The 18134-nt window shown below is 39.2% G+C and overlaps 1 protein-coding gene across 2 annotated transcripts in view; it reads left to right on the top strand.

The window, feature by feature from the left end:
• Positions 1–18134, top strand: part of LOC126284181 (uncharacterized) — a 158726-nt gene that overhangs the window by 77974 nt on the left and 62618 nt on the right. For both annotated transcript variants that reach the window (XM_049982924.1, XM_049982925.1), the window contains exons 5-6: positions 1489–1719; positions 15129–15261. In XM_049982924.1, coding sequence (XP_049838881.1) covers positions 1489–1719; positions 15129–15261 — 364 coding nt within the window. The remainder of the gene's footprint in view (positions 1–1488; positions 1720–15128; positions 15262–18134) is intronic.

Here is an 18134-nt window from a genome sequence, read left to right on the forward strand (position 1 = left end):
CTGAACCCTCATAGCAGTGGGCCCCCGCAGCCAACAACCCCTCCATGTGCCAGTGTTAACACCACGACATCAGCAACTGTGACTGAAATGGTCACGTGACCATTGGTACTGGACATTGATGCAGTGACAGAGCATTGCGTGGTCTGATGAATCCTGACATCTTTTTCATCATGCCAATGGGATGTCGCTAATCCACTGACTTGACACCTATACTGTGGGAGGGAGACAGCTGGCACTGGCTCCTTTATGCTCAGACAGCTGGTGTCAGCTCCTTTATGCTCTGGGGAACTTTCACTTGAGCGTCCATGGGTCCAGTAGAGTTCATGTAAGGCACCAAGATGGCTAAGGAGTATCAAACACTGGTTGCAGACCTCGTACACCCCTTCATCACAATTCTGATTCCCAATGGCAGCGGCATTTTTCAACAAGATACTGCGCCATATTACAAGGCCAGGAGTATTATTGTGGTTCAAGGAACACAGTGGTGATTCCCAATTGATGTGATGCCTCCCCACCCCCACCCCCCACCCCCCCACCCCCCACTCGCCAGATCTGAACCTGTTTGAACATATCTGGGATGTGATTGAACATGGCGTCAGTGCTCATCGCCCCCTTCCCTGGAATTTATGGGAACTAGGCAAATTGTGTGTGAAGGATGGTGCCAACTTCCTCCAGTGACCTACCAAGGCCTCATTGCTTCCATGCCATGACGCATCACTGCTATTACCCATGCCAAAGGTGGACATTCTGGCTGTTAGATAGATGGTCATAATATTCTGGCTGATCAGTGTGTTACATGCATCCAACTCAGAATACATACACTCAGGAACATGGGTACACAGATGAATTGTTGGAAGTAGAGCTTCACTCTTCTTCTTCCTTCCTCTTTTTTTTATGAAGAAATTGTCATCCTATATATATGTATTTTGGCCTGAGATTTACAACAATATTAGCTACACATAGAATAAATTTTGTAATTTTAAAATAAGTATTTTTTGAAATTAACCTATGTATCATTGTGTACCATAGGAAAGGCTGAGAGACATAATGTTAAATGGTATTTGTTCAAGGTCTGTAGCTCAACTAGGAAAGCTTCTACAGCAATTCTAAAAACTGCTGTTCCCTGTTTTTAGGCCCATTTATGATAACTTTACAGCTCTGTAATTCAGAAACAAATTTGACATATCTCGGTAAAATTTCATATTTTCTAAGCCTATATCAATAGTACAACTGTGCCAAGTTTCAGGAAAATCTGAGATCGTGAGGTTTAGACCCTGTGTTGATTTGACAGGAAACAATCCTCTTACAGATTACAGCAATTACGTTTGTGTTTACATTGGTAGTTGTTACAAAATCCCAACAATAAGTGTTTTTTGTTTTGTATCAGATTGCTCTTTGTTTCCTTGTAATCCTGTACGTGCTCTCCTAGACCTATTTTACAGTATAAGAAGTCATGAATATAATGGCAAATCAACTTTTTCTGTGCAGGTTGAAGTACCACCTATGCTGGAGCATTTATGTTTCCCTGATGCTCTTGAGTGGCCCCCAGCACCAGCCTCTCAGAATGAGGATCAGATGTACTCTTTGGTTATTACAGCAGAGGATGGATCAAGAACTTTTGGCTACTGTCGACGTGTCATGCCAGAGGGAGCACCAATCTGTCTTCCACTTGCATACTGCCTCCTCAGCACACACAGAGCACGTGGCTTCTTCTCTAAGGTGATTAATACGATAGTAAATTATTACGAATTTTACTGTAGCACTATGTGGTATCTTTGTCACTGTTTCTGTCTTTAACATTTTTACTATGTAACAGATATTATTTATTACTAACAAAGAGAGGTCCCAAGGAGTGGGATCACATTTGTGAAACCACCTATGTGATGATGTGGGTTAAGATCTCAGGTATCACAACCTGTGGCAAATTTAACTTGGTGGGCCCCTGTAACTGACGAAAAAAAAAAATTCGGAATTTCATGTGATATTCTAGTGCCCTACAACGATGAAAGTACACAGAGCAGTGTTGTGGCATAGTGATTTAAGTTAGGTACCAGCTGTACAGAATGTTTTGAGTTCGAATTTTGTCAGGTGCTTTAAAATTTATTGTCCTCCAAGCTTTATTGAAATGCCTTTGATCATTATTTTTATTCAGTTAACTGGTTAAAATGTAATTTTGACTGTGAAATTGTGTTAGAAATGTATTTATCATTACAAGATGTATATTTTTTTGGATGTTAAACATTGTACAAACATTTATAGACAAAGACTTAATCATTATACTAACATTTAAAACATGAATTCTTGTTACGCTATGGACAAAATAACACAGATGAAGATTTAAATGAAAGGAGGGATTATAAATAAATAGAAAATCAAGCGACAGGAGGAATAGAAATAATGAATCCTGTGACATGGATTGTCAGACAATTGGCAGAGGCCTTCCGCCAGATAGTCGCTGCAATTCATAACGACACCGGTGAAACCTTTGTCTGCAGGTTGGTTGATTTCATGGAGGATCTGTTTTGAGGCAGTGTATAGTTGTCCTTTCTTAAGACGTAATGACGAAAAAATTTTTAATCTCTTGAGTGTCAAACTGCTAAGAAAAGGAGTTCCCTGGAAAAATTCCATTTCATGTGCACGTGATAATGCAGATACAACAGTGGGACATAAAAAAGGAGTTTCTGCTTTTTTGAAGAAAGTTCAACCACACATAAGAATTCAGTCTTGTTCCTGCTACCTGCTTCATTTAGCTGCACAAAAAGTGGAAAAATCCTACAATATTTTGATGTTGAAGAATTTGTAATGGACTTTCTCCAAAGGAGTTTGAAAAGAGAGTCTACTTTTAAACATTGTCAATATATATATGAAACTAAACCCCATAAAGTACCAAAGTGTATTTGTACAAGATGGCTCTCTCTGCTTCTATCAATAGAAATGATAATTGAACAGTGGCTCTTGTAAAATTTTTCAACAGGAAGCTTCAAAAAGTGTGAACAATTCCCACTTATCTAGAGTGCTTCATATTATAGATGATCCTGTAACTAAGCTGCATCTTCTTTTCTAGAGTAAATCCTTTTGGTTGTTTATCAAAGCAAATTTATTCCTTTGGAAGGAAGGTCCAGTAATTCACAGACTTCATAGTATCCTAAATAACTTATTTACAGATTTGAGAGATTTATTAACCCTTCTGCAGTACCTACTTCTGGTACTCTGCTGGAATTGAACTTTAAAAAAAATAAAAATAAAATTAATGGATTAATTAAATATCACAAAGGGGATGAAGATATTGCAATTGCTGCAAGCACTAGAAGCTACATTCTTCACACCAAGCTTGAAAAATCTGTTGTTACAAAATTTTATGATGTCAGAAGATTTTTCACCAACTCATATGTGTACATCAAAGGAAAATTTCGTCTGCGCAATGACTTCTTAGTAATCTTAGAAGTTATGGGTATTGGACCTAAAAAAAGAAAAATCTTTATCATAGTTGTAAATCTGAATGAGCTATTTCTGATGTGCTAAGTAACTGCAAAAATACATATTAGAATTGGAATTTTCAAGATACCTGTTTGATGAGTTTGGGATGGGGGAAGAAGAGAGCTGATACTGCTTGGTACAAGGTATCTGCTACGTGTGATGCATCAGGCATTAAAAAGTATCCATCACTGAGCAAGCTTATGCTTGCATTACTGCTTATTCATCATAGTAGTGCTGCTTGTGAGAGAGTTTTTAGTGTTGTTAGGAAACTGTTCAGTACTAAATCTCTATCTAGTATCAATACAGGAACCTTGAGTGCTTTGATTATCAGTAAAATGAACCATTTATCTTCAGAAAGAGCGTGCTACCAAATTAATTTTTCAAAGAATCAGGTTTAGGCTGTGAAGAGTGCAACAAGATTATCATTCAAGAGAAAGTTATCGTGTCACCTGTGAAGACTCTGTATTATACGAGTAGAGGTAGATCCAGGAAGAAGAAGCTGTGGATAGAAAAACTTGTGAATATTTTTGTATAAAACACAAAAGATAGGCTTCTCATTTCATGATGTAAGTGGATTTTGTTTACATGTTTTACTTTCCTTTTAATTAATAATTTGAAAGATGTGTTTGTGATGATTATGTAGTATTTTTAAATTACAGAAATGTTTCTGAAACACCCTTATGCTCTAACTTTTTCTGTTTAACCTGAATTTTTGCATTTACAGTAGTTTTAATTGCTGGAAAATCTTCTTCATTTAGGGCCAGTAAGTGTCTGAAATTCAGAGATTAAAGGCTTACAACACAATAATAATTTTAAAATTTTCGTACTAATTCACTCCTGACAAATGCCGGGATGGTTTCTTCAAAAGAGTACGGCTGTTTCATGATCTCCTTCCCCATCCTGGATACAATCCAAGCTTTGGCTCTGTCTCTAAATGACCTTTATTTTGATGGGACTTTTAAAACCTAAGCGCCCCTCCCCCAACTAAAATTTTACGAGCGAGTTCCCACAAGCCTGCTTGCCATTTGATTACTGACAGCCACTTCTCAAGGTTGGCAGCTGTGTGCTCCCAGTAAAAGAATTTCGGCCCTCATTGACCAACACCTCCAACCATTTGCCCAATGTGTGGCATCCCACATCAAAGATACTAACCATTTCCTTCAAAGACTCACCTCCATCCCCACCCCTTTACCTCCTATATCCCTGCTTGACACAACTTCCTTATACACAAAAATTCCTCGTGCTCATATTCTTCCCGCTATTGAACTCTTATCTTTCACAGCATCCTTCAGACTCCAAACCTATGTCCTCATTCCTCACACACCTTGTTAATTTTACTGTAATACACAGTTACTCCCCCTTTGAAGGGATGGTATAGAAACAAATCCACAGCACAGCCATGGCCACCCAAAAGGCACCCTCTTATGCCAACCTCTTAATGGGTTCTCTGGGGGAAGCCTTCACAGCCTCTCACAACCCCAAATCCCTGGTCTGGTTTAGCTTCATTGATGATACCTTTATGACCTGGACTCAGGGGCAAGACACTACCTCAGTCCTTCACAACTTCAGTACCTTCTCTCCTATCTGCTTCACCTGGTCCTTTTGAACCTAGGATTTCAGTTTCCTGGATGCTGACCTCCTCCTCTCTGATGGTTCCATCCAGACGTCTGTCCACATTAAATGCAGCAGCCACCAACATTACCTGTATCTTGACAACTGCCATCCCTTCCACACCAAAAAATCCATCCCTTACAGCCTGGTCACCTGGGGATGGCATATCTACAGTGACAAGAACACCATTGCCCAGTATGCTGAAGGTCTCTCAGAGGCCATCACAGAAATGTGCCATCTTCCAGACCTAGTCCACAAAAAGATTTTTCATGCCACATTTCCACACACCCCCAATCCTCCCACCATCACCCCAAGAATCAGCTATAAAGGAGTGTCCCATTCATTACCCAGTACCACCTGGGTGGAACAAATGAACCACATCCTTCGTCAAGGCTTTGATTATCTTTCATTGTGATCTGAAATGAGAGATATTGTATCCAAGATTCTTTCCAGCTCTCCTAAAGTGGTGTCCGTCATCCACCCAACATCCACAGCATCCTAGTCATGCCAGTCCCAGTCCATTCCCACAGGACTCATTTCCCTGTGGAAGAACTAGGTGAAAAACCTGCCTAATCCACCCACCTCGCATTTCCTATTCCATTCATGTTGCAGGATAATCTTACCCCCTCCCCCTTCTGAGGCTGGACCACTTGTGAAAGCAGTTGTATCAAAAATACTAGCTTTCCTGCAATCATTGCACAACTTCTTATATTGATGTGACTACCAGCCAGCTGTCCAACATGATTAAGTGACTGCTAAACTGTGACTGATAACGAAGTGGGATGCCCTTCGGTGCAACATGCGGCTGAACATAATGTACTTGACTTCAGTGGCTTCTGTGCAACCTAGGCCATCTGGATCCTCCCCTCTGCTACCAGATTTTTTGAACTGTGTAGATACGAGTTATCCATACAACACATTCTTCGCTCCCAAAATTATCCCGGTCTCAGCCCACACCGGAGCACCCAACAGTTTCCGTCCTATCAAGTCCTAATTCATGGCCCATCACCCTCATTGTGTTCTAGTCTCTGCCAAGCACCCATCAGTCTTTTCCCCTGTGCGTGTGCCCACACACACACACACACACACACACACACACACACACACACACACACACACACACACACACACACACAGCCTCCCAACACTGCACCTGGCAGCTTTGTCCTGTCACTTTCTAGACCCTGCTTGCTACGCTAATCAGCACTCATCTCTTCCCCCACCCATACCCTGTGGTCATGTGTGTGTGATGTGTGCCTGCCTTCTTGTGTGTGTGAGCCTTTCTTTTCTGAGGATTGCTTTCTCCAAAAGCTCACTACGTAGTAGTCTTTTTGTTGTGCCTGTCTGCAACTCAAAGTGTCACCTTCACGGTGAGTAGCAATCTGTACTTTCTATAATTGTTTATTTACATTCCATTCCTTATGCCCAGAAATGTAGGCAAGTTGTTTGAAAATGTCTTCAGGTGTATAACAAACTACTACACTATCAAAAAAAATCATTGTAAAGTATTAAAATAAGTGTTTGGGCAAAAACAATTTTCACTTTTTGTCTTTGCATTCAACATTCAACCATCATCTGCTCAAATATATCATACCACAGCAATTCATTTATTAGCATTATTTACTGTGTCAACAAGCTGTCTATATGTCAAGTAATTTACAAAGTATTATAAATGTAGTCTGTCCCTGACAGGACACCAACAGTTTGAAATGAATTTCCTGTTTACCTTAATTTAAACTTTCTCAGAATTTTGCTTCTTATTATGGTTGATGGTGTTTATCATTAAATTGTCCCCCTTCATTTAAGGACACAGCATCCTTTTTCAGCCTCATAGTTTCTTCTTTTGTATATGTTTTACAGTTTTGTACTGTATCACAGCTTGTGCAGACTACTTTCTAAGCAGTATTTTGAACAATATAACACCTTTGATAATTATGAAAAATGATACTTAAAACTGATTATTTAAAATGCTTTTTCCAAATTAAGGTCCCATTTAATCCAATAATATACACGTGAAGGATACCAAATTTTTACTGTGTATGTGTACCATATTGGCTGAGATTGTAGACCTATTAATTCTGCACATTAAGTATATTTAACAAAATAAAAATAATTACATTGTATCATTTAATTTTTAGAATATTTTTGCTAATTAAAATTTTTATTTCTCTGTAATAAATTCAAACCTGCTTAAATGTTTAGGGCTACTAGATACAGGGCTATTACAAATGATTGAAGCGATTTCATAAATTCACTGTAGCTCCATTCATTGACATATGGTCACGACACAATACAGATACGTAGAAAAACTCATAAAGTTTTGTTCGGCTGAAGCCGCACTTCAGGTTTCTGTCGCCAGAGCACTCGAGAGCGCAGTGAGACAAAATGGCGTCAGGAGCCGAGAAACCGTATGTTGTGCTTGAAATGCACTCACATCAGTCAGTCATAACAGTGCAACGACACTTCAGGACGAAGTTCAACAAAGATCCACCAACTGCTAACTCCATTCGGCGATGGTATTCGCATTTTAAAGCTTCTGGATGCCTCTGTAAGGGGAAATCAATGGGCCAGTCTGCAGTGAGCGAAGAAACGGTTGAACACGTGCGGGCATGTTTCACGCGTAGCCCCCGGAAGTCGACGAATAAAGCAAGCAGGTACTAAACGTACCACAGCCGACGGTTTGGAAAATCTTACAGAAAAGGCTAAAGCAGAAGCCTTACCGTTTACAATTGCTACAAGGCCTGACACCCGATGACAAAGTCAAACGCTTTGAATTTTCGGCGCGGTTGCAACAGCTCATGGAAGAGGATGCGTTCAGTGCGAAACTTGTTTTCAGTGATGAAGCAACATTTTTTCTTAATGGTGAAGTGAACAGACACAATGTGCGAATCTGGGCAATAGAGAATCCTCACACATTTGTGCAGCAAATTCGTAATTCACCAAAAGTTAACGTGTTTTGTGCAATCTCACGGTTTAAAGTTTACAGCCCCTTTTTCTTCTGCGAAAAAAAAATTTACAGGACACACATCGAACATTTGTGAATGCCTAAAAAAACTTATTGAGTTTTTGTATGTGTGTGCAAAGTATTGTGAAAATATCTCACTCAAATAATAGAGTTATTGTAGAGCTGTGAAATCGCTTCAATCATTTGTAATAACCCTGTAGATATAGGCAATTGCAAGTTACAGAAAAATGTAGTGCAGTGCTCTATAAACTTAAGGAAATGTATGTACCTAATTTCTGAAAAGTACAACTTGCAAGAAGTTGTGAATTAAGATTTGAGTCATATTAAAATGTGTCTCGGAATATTTCTGAAGTGTTCAGCTTCAAGCTGCTTCTTGTCATATTTTTAGTACTTATTACTTCATTGGTAACTGAATATACAATTGCTTAAAATAAATTATATCTGTCTAGTAGTAGAATTCTGCATTTAATCCATCTAATGGGCTAAATTTAGGGGAGGGGGGTGGTGGTATTGTGATGTAATTTCATAATCAGTTGTTGATCATCTAAGCAACTTCTTTCATAAAGGAACTGGCGGAATGTAAACATTGTGATGGTGTAGATTGCCTGAAAGTAACGGAATGAGGAACTCTTACAGGAAGGGTTTAGGATCCACTAGAAACAGTATCACTGATAACTCAGAGATCTGAATCATCTCTGAAGACCTGATAAACAGATTTTCTAAAAAGTGTGGACTGCTTTGTTTGTAAACTTAGTACCCCCTGTCTTTTTTTCAGTAATGAACACATAAAATTACAAATAGCTGTAGCACTCGGGCAACAAACTTCAGTAGGACATAAGCAATACACTTCAAACAAGCGGCAATAAACAGGAGCAAAGATAATCATTTACAGATTCTGGAAACTGTCACTGTTACCAAAGAGTTTACAGTTCTTTAGTGAAATACTAATGGTTTTCTGTAATTTAAGTAATGGGAGCATAGCAGCATACACAACCATGACTTTAAAATTTAGTGTATAGTGATCATTTTTCATCCTATGCATTATAAAGTACATATCAGTGTAATCAGAGAAGACTATACAATTTAATAAGATAATTAAAAAATTAAGAATTAAGGAAAGATACACTGCTACTTGCAAATAAGCAAAATTAAAAGATCAGTTTTTCTAACGTCCCTGCCCCACAAATTCCTGACGCTGCACCTGTTGGCAGTCTAGTCCCTGCACACCCCACTCGACAGCACTCCTTTTTCTCCCACCCGTACATTGCTATCCCTTCCCTACCACCTCCAGATTGCTTCTTCCATCCCACATAATAGTTGCTTTCTGGCCCTAGCTGCCAGCGTAGCCATCATGTGTGCATATGGTGTGCTTGCTTACGTGAATGAATGGTGTGTGTTTCTCTTTCTCTGACAAAAGTTGTGATCAAAAGCTGATGTGTAAGTGTCTTTAATTGTGCCTGTCTACAGCTTAATGTGTCATCTTTATGGTAAGTAGCAGTCTGTCTTTTCGTACATTGTTGACATTCATACCTGAAGTTTCCATTATTTAATTTAAAAAGTTCATTTTTTCCAAGATTGCAAAGTACTCTGTGCCCTTAACAGAACGTATGTTCACATATTATGAATTAAATTCCGAGCAAACAGTGTCTGTATCTGTCTTATAAGCTAGGAAATTATTTGTAAGTTTTATAAATATTAACTTTGCAGTTATGCAAATGAGGTGTTGGAAGGGTGGGGGGATAAACCTTGTCGGAAGAACAATTGAGATAGGGCTGATGTTAGTAAACTTCTGTTCAAACTACTCATGTTGAGAACCGTCTTGTTTGAATCTCACAAAAGAATTAGATACACCTGAAAATCTAGAACGGGTAATACGAAGGTGAATTAAATATAAATGGGATTTTTGTTCCTGAGCATCAAAAGTTGGTAGGACTAGACCCACACTTCTAGTACTGTTGGATGGGTCGATTAGGAGTGGGGGACGCTGGCAGTTACATACTTCCAACACCTTTGACAGTAACACTTATTATGTTGGAGCAACAGGTCCACCCCTGCACTGTGCAACACGTAGTTAAAATGTTTATTGCTTGTGAAAGAGTTCAAGTGATGGAAAGTTTGTAGAGATTGACTGCACAGTTTGGTGATAAAACATTGTCAAGGATGCATGTGTTTGCCTGGCATTAAGAATTCAAGGAATGACAAGAATGTGTTGAAAATCAGCAACATGATCACTGTCCTCAGACCAGCATTATAGATGAAAACATTTGTGTAGTTCGAGCCATTCTTGAAAACGGTCGACAGATGAGAGTATCAGAAATTGCAGAACAGATCAGAATAAGCTATGAGAACTGTGAGAACTGTCAAGTAATCATCACAAATGACCTGCAGTTCTTTAAAGCGTATTCCAGATGCATTCCATACCTTATGAAAGAAAATCAGAAACTGGGACAGCTGGAGACTTGTCAGAGGCTTACAGCAAGGTTTGCGAAAGAAGGTGTTGTATTTTTGAGTTGGGATCATCACCTGCAACAAAACGTGGGTACACTATTACATTGCCTCATCCAAACAAGCCAGTGAGGAGTGGTGAAAAAAGGGCAAGGGAGCCCCAGCAAAAGTCAAGATGACTTGTCAGCTGGCTGGCAAGGCATTTTTTTTAATTTTTTAATCAGCAAGGCATTTTGATCATTGATTTTTGTGCATAAGCAATGCACAATCAGTGCTGCTTACTAGTGCCAGCTGTATGGGAGGGATGCATATTGCCGCAAAAGGTGAGACCAGTCCATTCAAATGTCATTCTCCTCTATGACGATGCCAAGCCCCATATTGCACCTCTAATTGTCTCCAAACTACAGGAAATGCACTAGACTCAACTTGGTCATCCTGGTTACTGCCTGGACTTGCCACCCTGCAATTTCCATTTGTTTGGACCACTTTAAGAAGCTCTAGTACGGCACCGATTTGGAGATGATGAGGCCATCGGGGGAATTCGTGCTCCATTGGCTCCTGATGCTACCAGCTTCAGTCTACAATACTGCAATAAAAAAAGCTCCTCACTGGACAAAACTTATTTTTTAAGCAGAACCTTTGTAGAAAAATAAACTATAACTACCTTTTTTCATCAAATAATTTTTTAAAAAATAAAATCCCATTTATATTTGATTCACTTTTGTATGTGTTACCTATTTATTCATCCACCAAAGAGATAAAAGCATGTAGCTTGAGAAATACAAGAAGTTAGCCAAGAGCAGATGTCTGCTTGGATCACAATCTAGGTATTCGAGAGTTGTGTGTGAGACTAAAGAAGGCTTGGGGGGTGTGGGGATTTTCAATGTAGAAACATTAGGGACAAAGGGGAAAATCTAATGAAGCAGAAAACCATTTATAGGAGAAATTAGAGGTGGTAAACAAGGTAACATCAATGAAAGATTAAAAAGTGTGGATGGAAAAGGGAAGGAAGAGCTATTAGGAACATACAGGAAAATATATTCAAAGGGAGAATGATGCAAAACTTTAAATAATACATGCTACATTTAATTACTGTAAAAGGGGCAGTGAAACAAGTGATAGGACTAAAGATTGGAGAGACAGAGAATAAGGAATTTTTTGAATAACGAAGAATTTTTGAATGACGAATGAAATAATAAGCAAAATTGAAGAAAGAAGGAATTGGAAAAATATAAACACGAAAGAGAATGCACAAAAATTTAAATAATGAATTATGATAAGAGATTCATTCAGCCAGACAGAAGTGAGTTGAGGAGAAATGTAAGAACATCAGGAGAGTGTCAAGGAGAAAGAAACTTCAGATAGTAGGATGGTGAACAAAGTAAAGGAGAAGTGGAGAGAATAACTGAGCGATTATGCAAGGGAAGAAGTAGATAGAAGGCAAAATGTTTGTCGAGAAAGACAGGCCATGTCATGAATGTAAGAAAATGGGAGAGGTCACAAGTGCCTCCATTGCTGAATCAGTTGAGCAGTCTCCAATAGAATCAGTTTGTGAAGGAGCAGCTGTGCTTCAAGTGCAGCAGTCAACAGTGCCTGTACACATTAAAAAAGAGTGGGAAATTTAAGAATGTAGACCGATGTTTGTGACTGAATTATCTTCTGTAGACACAAACTAGCACATTAACAGTCTCTCATGTTGTTTGCCCAATTTACAAACAGTGTGTCTTGCTCAAGAGTGTTATTTCATGATGAATGTAAAATATGTCACAGTTTACACAGAAATAATGGTTTTCTTGACTAAGGAAAATCTTCTTTCTGTGCAAGAGTTGGAAAGGAATCCATTTCATGTTGTGATATGAGCCAAGATATTATGATAATTTTTGTACAGACTGTAGTCTTTTGAAGAGAACCTGAGTGGAAGTTCTTATTTTGACACATGGAAAATGTGATTAAACCTCACCTAGAAGACAAGGGAAACATCCATGATGTGCGATTTACGCAGGTGGTGACCTCTGGCACACTTCGCTGTTCAGGTGCACAAATTACATGACAAACAATTTGGAAGTCACTGTATTGAGTATGGTTCAACATCATCTCCAGCCCTAATGAAGTAGCTACCTTGGAGCCTGGACATTATCATACCAGATTACTCATTATAGGGAATAATTAAGTCCCGCATGGCTCAACATCAGTACAAGACCAATGAAGAAACGTGCAAAAGTTTTGAAGAAACCTTTCAAAGCACAATTCCTAATGTGCTCTGCAAAATGTTAAGGAGGACATGGGGACACACAGGTATATGTGCAAAGTATGATGGTGTATATACATATCCTCAGAATACATTGTAATTGCTCCAGTATACTGTTTTGATCTCCAGACTTTGGGACTTCTCAGACACACTGTATATCAAGCTGAACAGCATCATAGGAGAAGAACTGTATGTTTCAGAAGAGGTTTAAGCATGAGAAATGCTAAAGGTGTACTAAGACTCCTATGTGAGTTGTAAATTGAAAAGAATAGGAAGATTTATACTCTTTTTTATTAATTTGGAAAACTCATGGGACAGATGCTTATTAGCATCAGCTGGAGATAAAGCAAAAATCCAGAGTCAGAATTGATGGAGAATAGCAGACGGAATAGGATGAGGAGTCGGGCAAGAATGCCATATGTCACCTGCACTGTTTAACATCTATCTGGAAAAGATCTAGGAGACTGTTTGGATAGAATAAGAGCAGTATGTGTTGCAGACAATAGAGTGGGGTTAATACAGTTTGCTGTCAGCTGGTGTTGTTGGTGAAATACAAGAAAGTGCTTAATGAAATGATGGAAGCAGCAAATGCGAAGCACTTGGAGTGAAAGTAAATGAGAAAAATACTAAAAGCATGATACGTCGCGAGGTCACAGAAGATTACTGCAGCATTATTGCTCTTAGCTAATAATTTGCCTAATTCTCAATTAAACAGTTTACCATAACTGTGGTGTTTCTCTTGGGCTGAAAACCAAACCAATTTGCTTAGGTTAATGATATATTTTGCAGTATAAGTATGTATGAGGATAAATCAAATATAAACAAGAATTATTTTATAAGTTTGTTGAAGCTTCAGAAAAATTCATACATGTGAACTTAATTTTCTCTATAGTCTTTTAAATGGGAAGCATGTTTTTGGCAGCAAATGAGCATTTTCTTAGTCTTATTTTTGTAAAATGAACAGGGCTGTTACAGCAGCCAGTTGTACACAAACACTTTGACAGTGCCATTGCCATCAAATTTGTGTCCTCCAGCTTCTTCTGTTGGTGCTTCACACAAATGAAAATCGCAAGGTGATAAGTCTGGACTTTAGGGAGAATGTTCTAGTATGGTACAGAACAATTCTTGAACTTTCTCTTGAGTTCAGGCAGCTGTGTGGTGTCGGACATTGTAATGAAGCATTATCACATCCTAGATTGAAAATGTACGTCTTTTCGTATGATATGCACATTTTGTTTGGTCCACAATTTGGCAGTAGTATACAGCATTCCCAGTATGATATTTCCTGGAGAAGATCAATTACAAGACCTCCTTTAAAATTAAAATAAATAAAAAAAACTGTTGTGAGAACCTTACCTGTGGAGAGACTGCTTTTGGCTTTGGCGGGTGCAGATTCGGCATTTTTGTGCCATTTCATACTGCTTTTTTTATTCCAGGATTTAATGGTGCAATCATGTTTCATTGCAGATCACAGTCCGGTGCAAAAAATGTTCCCTGCAGTTAATTGGGTTTCAGTAGCCGTTTGCACTCTTCGAGGTGATGAAATTTGTGCTCTGTGGTGAGAAGATGAGGCACCTATATTGTGGACACTTTCAGAAATCCGAGGTTGTCTGTAATGATCATTGAGCACTACTGCGGCTTATACCAACCTCAGTAGCAATTACAGCAACTGTTACTCAGTGATCGTCTTCAACAAACTGGCTAATAGTGTGAATATTCTTCTCAGTCATGCTGGTCCTTGGGTGTTGGTGAGCTAAATTCTCAAATGCTTCTTGTCCTCGAAAAACTGTTTGTGCCAGAGTCTTTCTCAGCGTATTGATCTTGAACTGTACCACAAGTCTTTCAAAATTTCAGGTGGTTTTACACCCTCTGTTTTGAGAAACTTGATTACAGTGTGTTGCGCGACGGGAGATGGTACCTATTGCTCTGAAATTGTGATTCTGATTAATGAAAAAATGTTCTAACTGTGGAGAACAATCACTGGAAATGAAAGCAACAAAGTGCAGAGATCATGCTGCTCTCTGTTATCAAAAAGGCACATAAAACATAAATTTGTGTGTTAGTTAGCTCTGAACCACAGTATTTTTCTGAAACTATTAGCACACAATGACTGCGACACTCTGGAAATTTATTAGAGTTTTGTTAATTACTTTTTGTTGCATGTGTTATAAGAGGGAAAATATCATTTCTTTACTACACTACAATAATATACTTGTCCTATGAAATACTTTCATATTTTGGTATATTAAATTATGATATGGTTTCATAGACAGTGAAAAACTAATTGTATTTCATTGTTCCCTGCAATGGAAGAAATATTCTGTTTTCATGATTCCACTGTTTACTCTATGTCAGTATTTTTTAATCATCTTGTATGAACAGGTGTTGCAGGAACTTGAGTCTCGTCATGGCCAGCCAGAATGGCTCCAAACGGCTTTTATAAAGGAACTATTTACCTGTGAGTTCCCTTTACCTGGACAGGGTTTGCGTTGCCATAGTACCGGTAAAGCAACAGGTAAGTTAATTTCCAGTTAAACAAAGGTTTACTGCTGCAAAAAAAAATTATTCTAGGATTTGCAAAGTTTTAAATTTTAGTTTGGTAAAACACTTTAAAAATAAGCCACATATTTCTATCATTTGATCTTTAGTGAGGATGAGGACACCCTATCCACATTCCTCTAGACCCTTCTCCCCCATCCGCTTCACTGCTGTTCCTCAATCCAACAAGCCACCTTCCTCGATGTTAACCTCCATCTCAAGAATAGGTACCTACCAACCATCAATAATGCCACAGTTGCCACCCATTCCATACCAAGAAGCCCCTGCCATAGAGCACAGCTACATGTGATCATCACATCTGTAGTGACGAGAAGTCCCTCTACAAATATATCAAGGGTCTCACTGAAGTCTTCATGGATTGAAATTGCTCTTCCAACCTTGTACAGAAACAGATCTTCCATGCCTTGTCTCTCCAGTCACCTACCACTTCCTACATATGAACCATACAACCACTCCTCTCGTGACTCAGTACCACCCAGGACTAGAGCAACTGAATCACATTCTCTGCCAGGGTTTCGACTATCTCTCGTTGTGCCCTGAAATGAGGAATATCCTTCTCATTTTCCTTCCCACCCTTTCCACAGCGGTATATTCTGCTGTTCATTGAACGTACACTGTATCGTTGTCCATCCTTACCCCTCCTCTGCTCCTATCTCCTTGCCCCGGGGCATAGACCTTGATGCAAGACCAGTCCATCATCCTTCCACCACCAACTACTTCATTCCAGTTACAGGTGTGTGCTGTCCCATCAAAGGCAGGGCTACAAAAGCAGCAATGTGATTCGTGAGCTATCTGTCTGCATGAATGGCAGACAAGAAACTGTGATCCATAGACAGCTGTACCAGCTAGTTTCTGAACATGCTTGTCCAACACATTTTCACTTCAGTGATTGCTTCACATCCTGCACCATCTGGATCCTTTCTACCAACAAGAGCCTTTTTTGAATTGCACAGATGAGAACTCTCTCTCCAATTTATCCTACAATCCTGTATCCCCCCCTGGCCTCAACCTTCAAGAGTCCGTGTCTTTCACTTACATATCCCCTTCCCTGCTCCCACTGTAACATGACACAACATTTTATTCCTCTAATGTATTCCCCTTATTTATTCTCTCCTTTTCCATTCCCCTCCCCCAACCTTTTCCAACTGCATCTAGCAACCCTGCCCTGTTGCCACCATACGCCTGCATGCTCCCACAAGCGGCACTATACTTTCCTCACCCTCGCCCTGCTTCCTCTCCCCGTCCCATGCCTTCTCTTACACCCACCACCCATGCCTAATTGCTATTCCCACCAGGCACAGTTTCTGTCTGCAGTCCAGCCAGAGACAGAGTCGTGTGTGTGTGGGTTGTGCTTGTGTGAATGTCTGCATTTTCAAATTTGGAAGAAGGTGTTTTGGCCGAAAGCTTAAAAGTACAGTAGTCTTTTCATTATGCCAGTTCCTCTGTATGGTGGGCAGCAATCCATTCTTTTCATTATATTGCTGTTATTCCAGCCAAGACTTTCCATTGTTTAATTATCATGTGAAACTACAGCGTATTCCATAGAAGTAATATTCTGCTTATTTATTGCCAGAAGTGGAATAATAAAGACATAGTTCCTTCATTACCTAAGGATGAGGAAAAGTGCTAAGGAAAGCATCTTAATTTTTGGTGCATGTCAAGGGTCACTTGGACCTTGAATAGTGGCAAGAAAAAGGAGAGAGGGGGGGGGGGGGCATAATATGTAATATGTAATGGGAACTGATTAATAATTGCTGCTTGAACAATAAAAAAAAATGAAAAGAATAATTTAAAGAAATTGAAAGGTACACATAATGTGAGTGAACTTTGACTGCCACTAATATCAACAGACCTCTGAAGTCAATACATTTTTTGATTAACATTACTAAATTTATGTACTTCTTATTCCTGCTACCACTGTCATACATAGAGCTTAGAATGACAATACTGGTTTCGGATCATCTCTCCTCTGCTCACACAACTTCTACTTTTCTGCTTCAATCCTCATGCTGCAAGATTCTCGGCACGGGCAAAATGATGAACAGATGTGGTTATTAATAAACTTCGTCTCCCTAATAACTTTTATAATGCTTCTTTAATGTGCAGTTAGAATACACATTTTTGAACAATATTAATGTCTGCCCGCTACCACTTATAAAGACAAACAGGTGATGACAGAGAAATTAATCAATTGAAGAGTGTATCTCTACTTGTTTTATTTGTATCACAAGATTATCGCTGGTACATAATTTCTTCTTCTTTCTTTCTTTCTTTCTTTCTTTTTTTTTAAAAAAAAGAACAAGTGAAAAAATAATGATAATATGATTCATTACAATCCCCCCCAACCGTGGCTGGTACGGGCATAGCCTTTATTTTTCAGCCATTTCAGTTATCCTATATAGTTAAAAACAAAGATTCCAAGACTTACCAAGCGGGAAAGCGCCGGCAGACAGGCACAATGAACAAAACACACACACACACACACACACACACACACACACACACAGAGAGAGAGAGAGAGAGAGAGAGAGAGAGAGAGAGAGAGAGAGAGAATTACTAGCTTTCGCAACCGATGGTTGCTTCTTCAGGAAAGAGGGAAAGACGAAAGGATGTGGGTTTTAAGGGAGAGGGTAAGGAGTCATTTCAATCCCGGGAGCGGAAATACTCTTTGCCTTTAAATATGTCTGCTTGTGTCTGTGTATGTGCGGATGGATATGTGTGTGTGTGTGTGTGCGCGAGTGTACACCTGTCCTTTTTCCCCCTAAGGGAAGTCTTTCCGCTTCCGGGATTGGAATGACTCCTTACCCTCTCTCTTAAAACCCACATCCT

This window comes from Schistocerca gregaria, chromosome 8, assembly GCF_023897955.1.
Source record: "Schistocerca gregaria isolate iqSchGreg1 chromosome 8, iqSchGreg1.2, whole genome shotgun sequence".
Classification (NCBI taxonomy): Eukaryota; Metazoa; Arthropoda; class Insecta; order Orthoptera; family Acrididae; genus Schistocerca; species Schistocerca gregaria.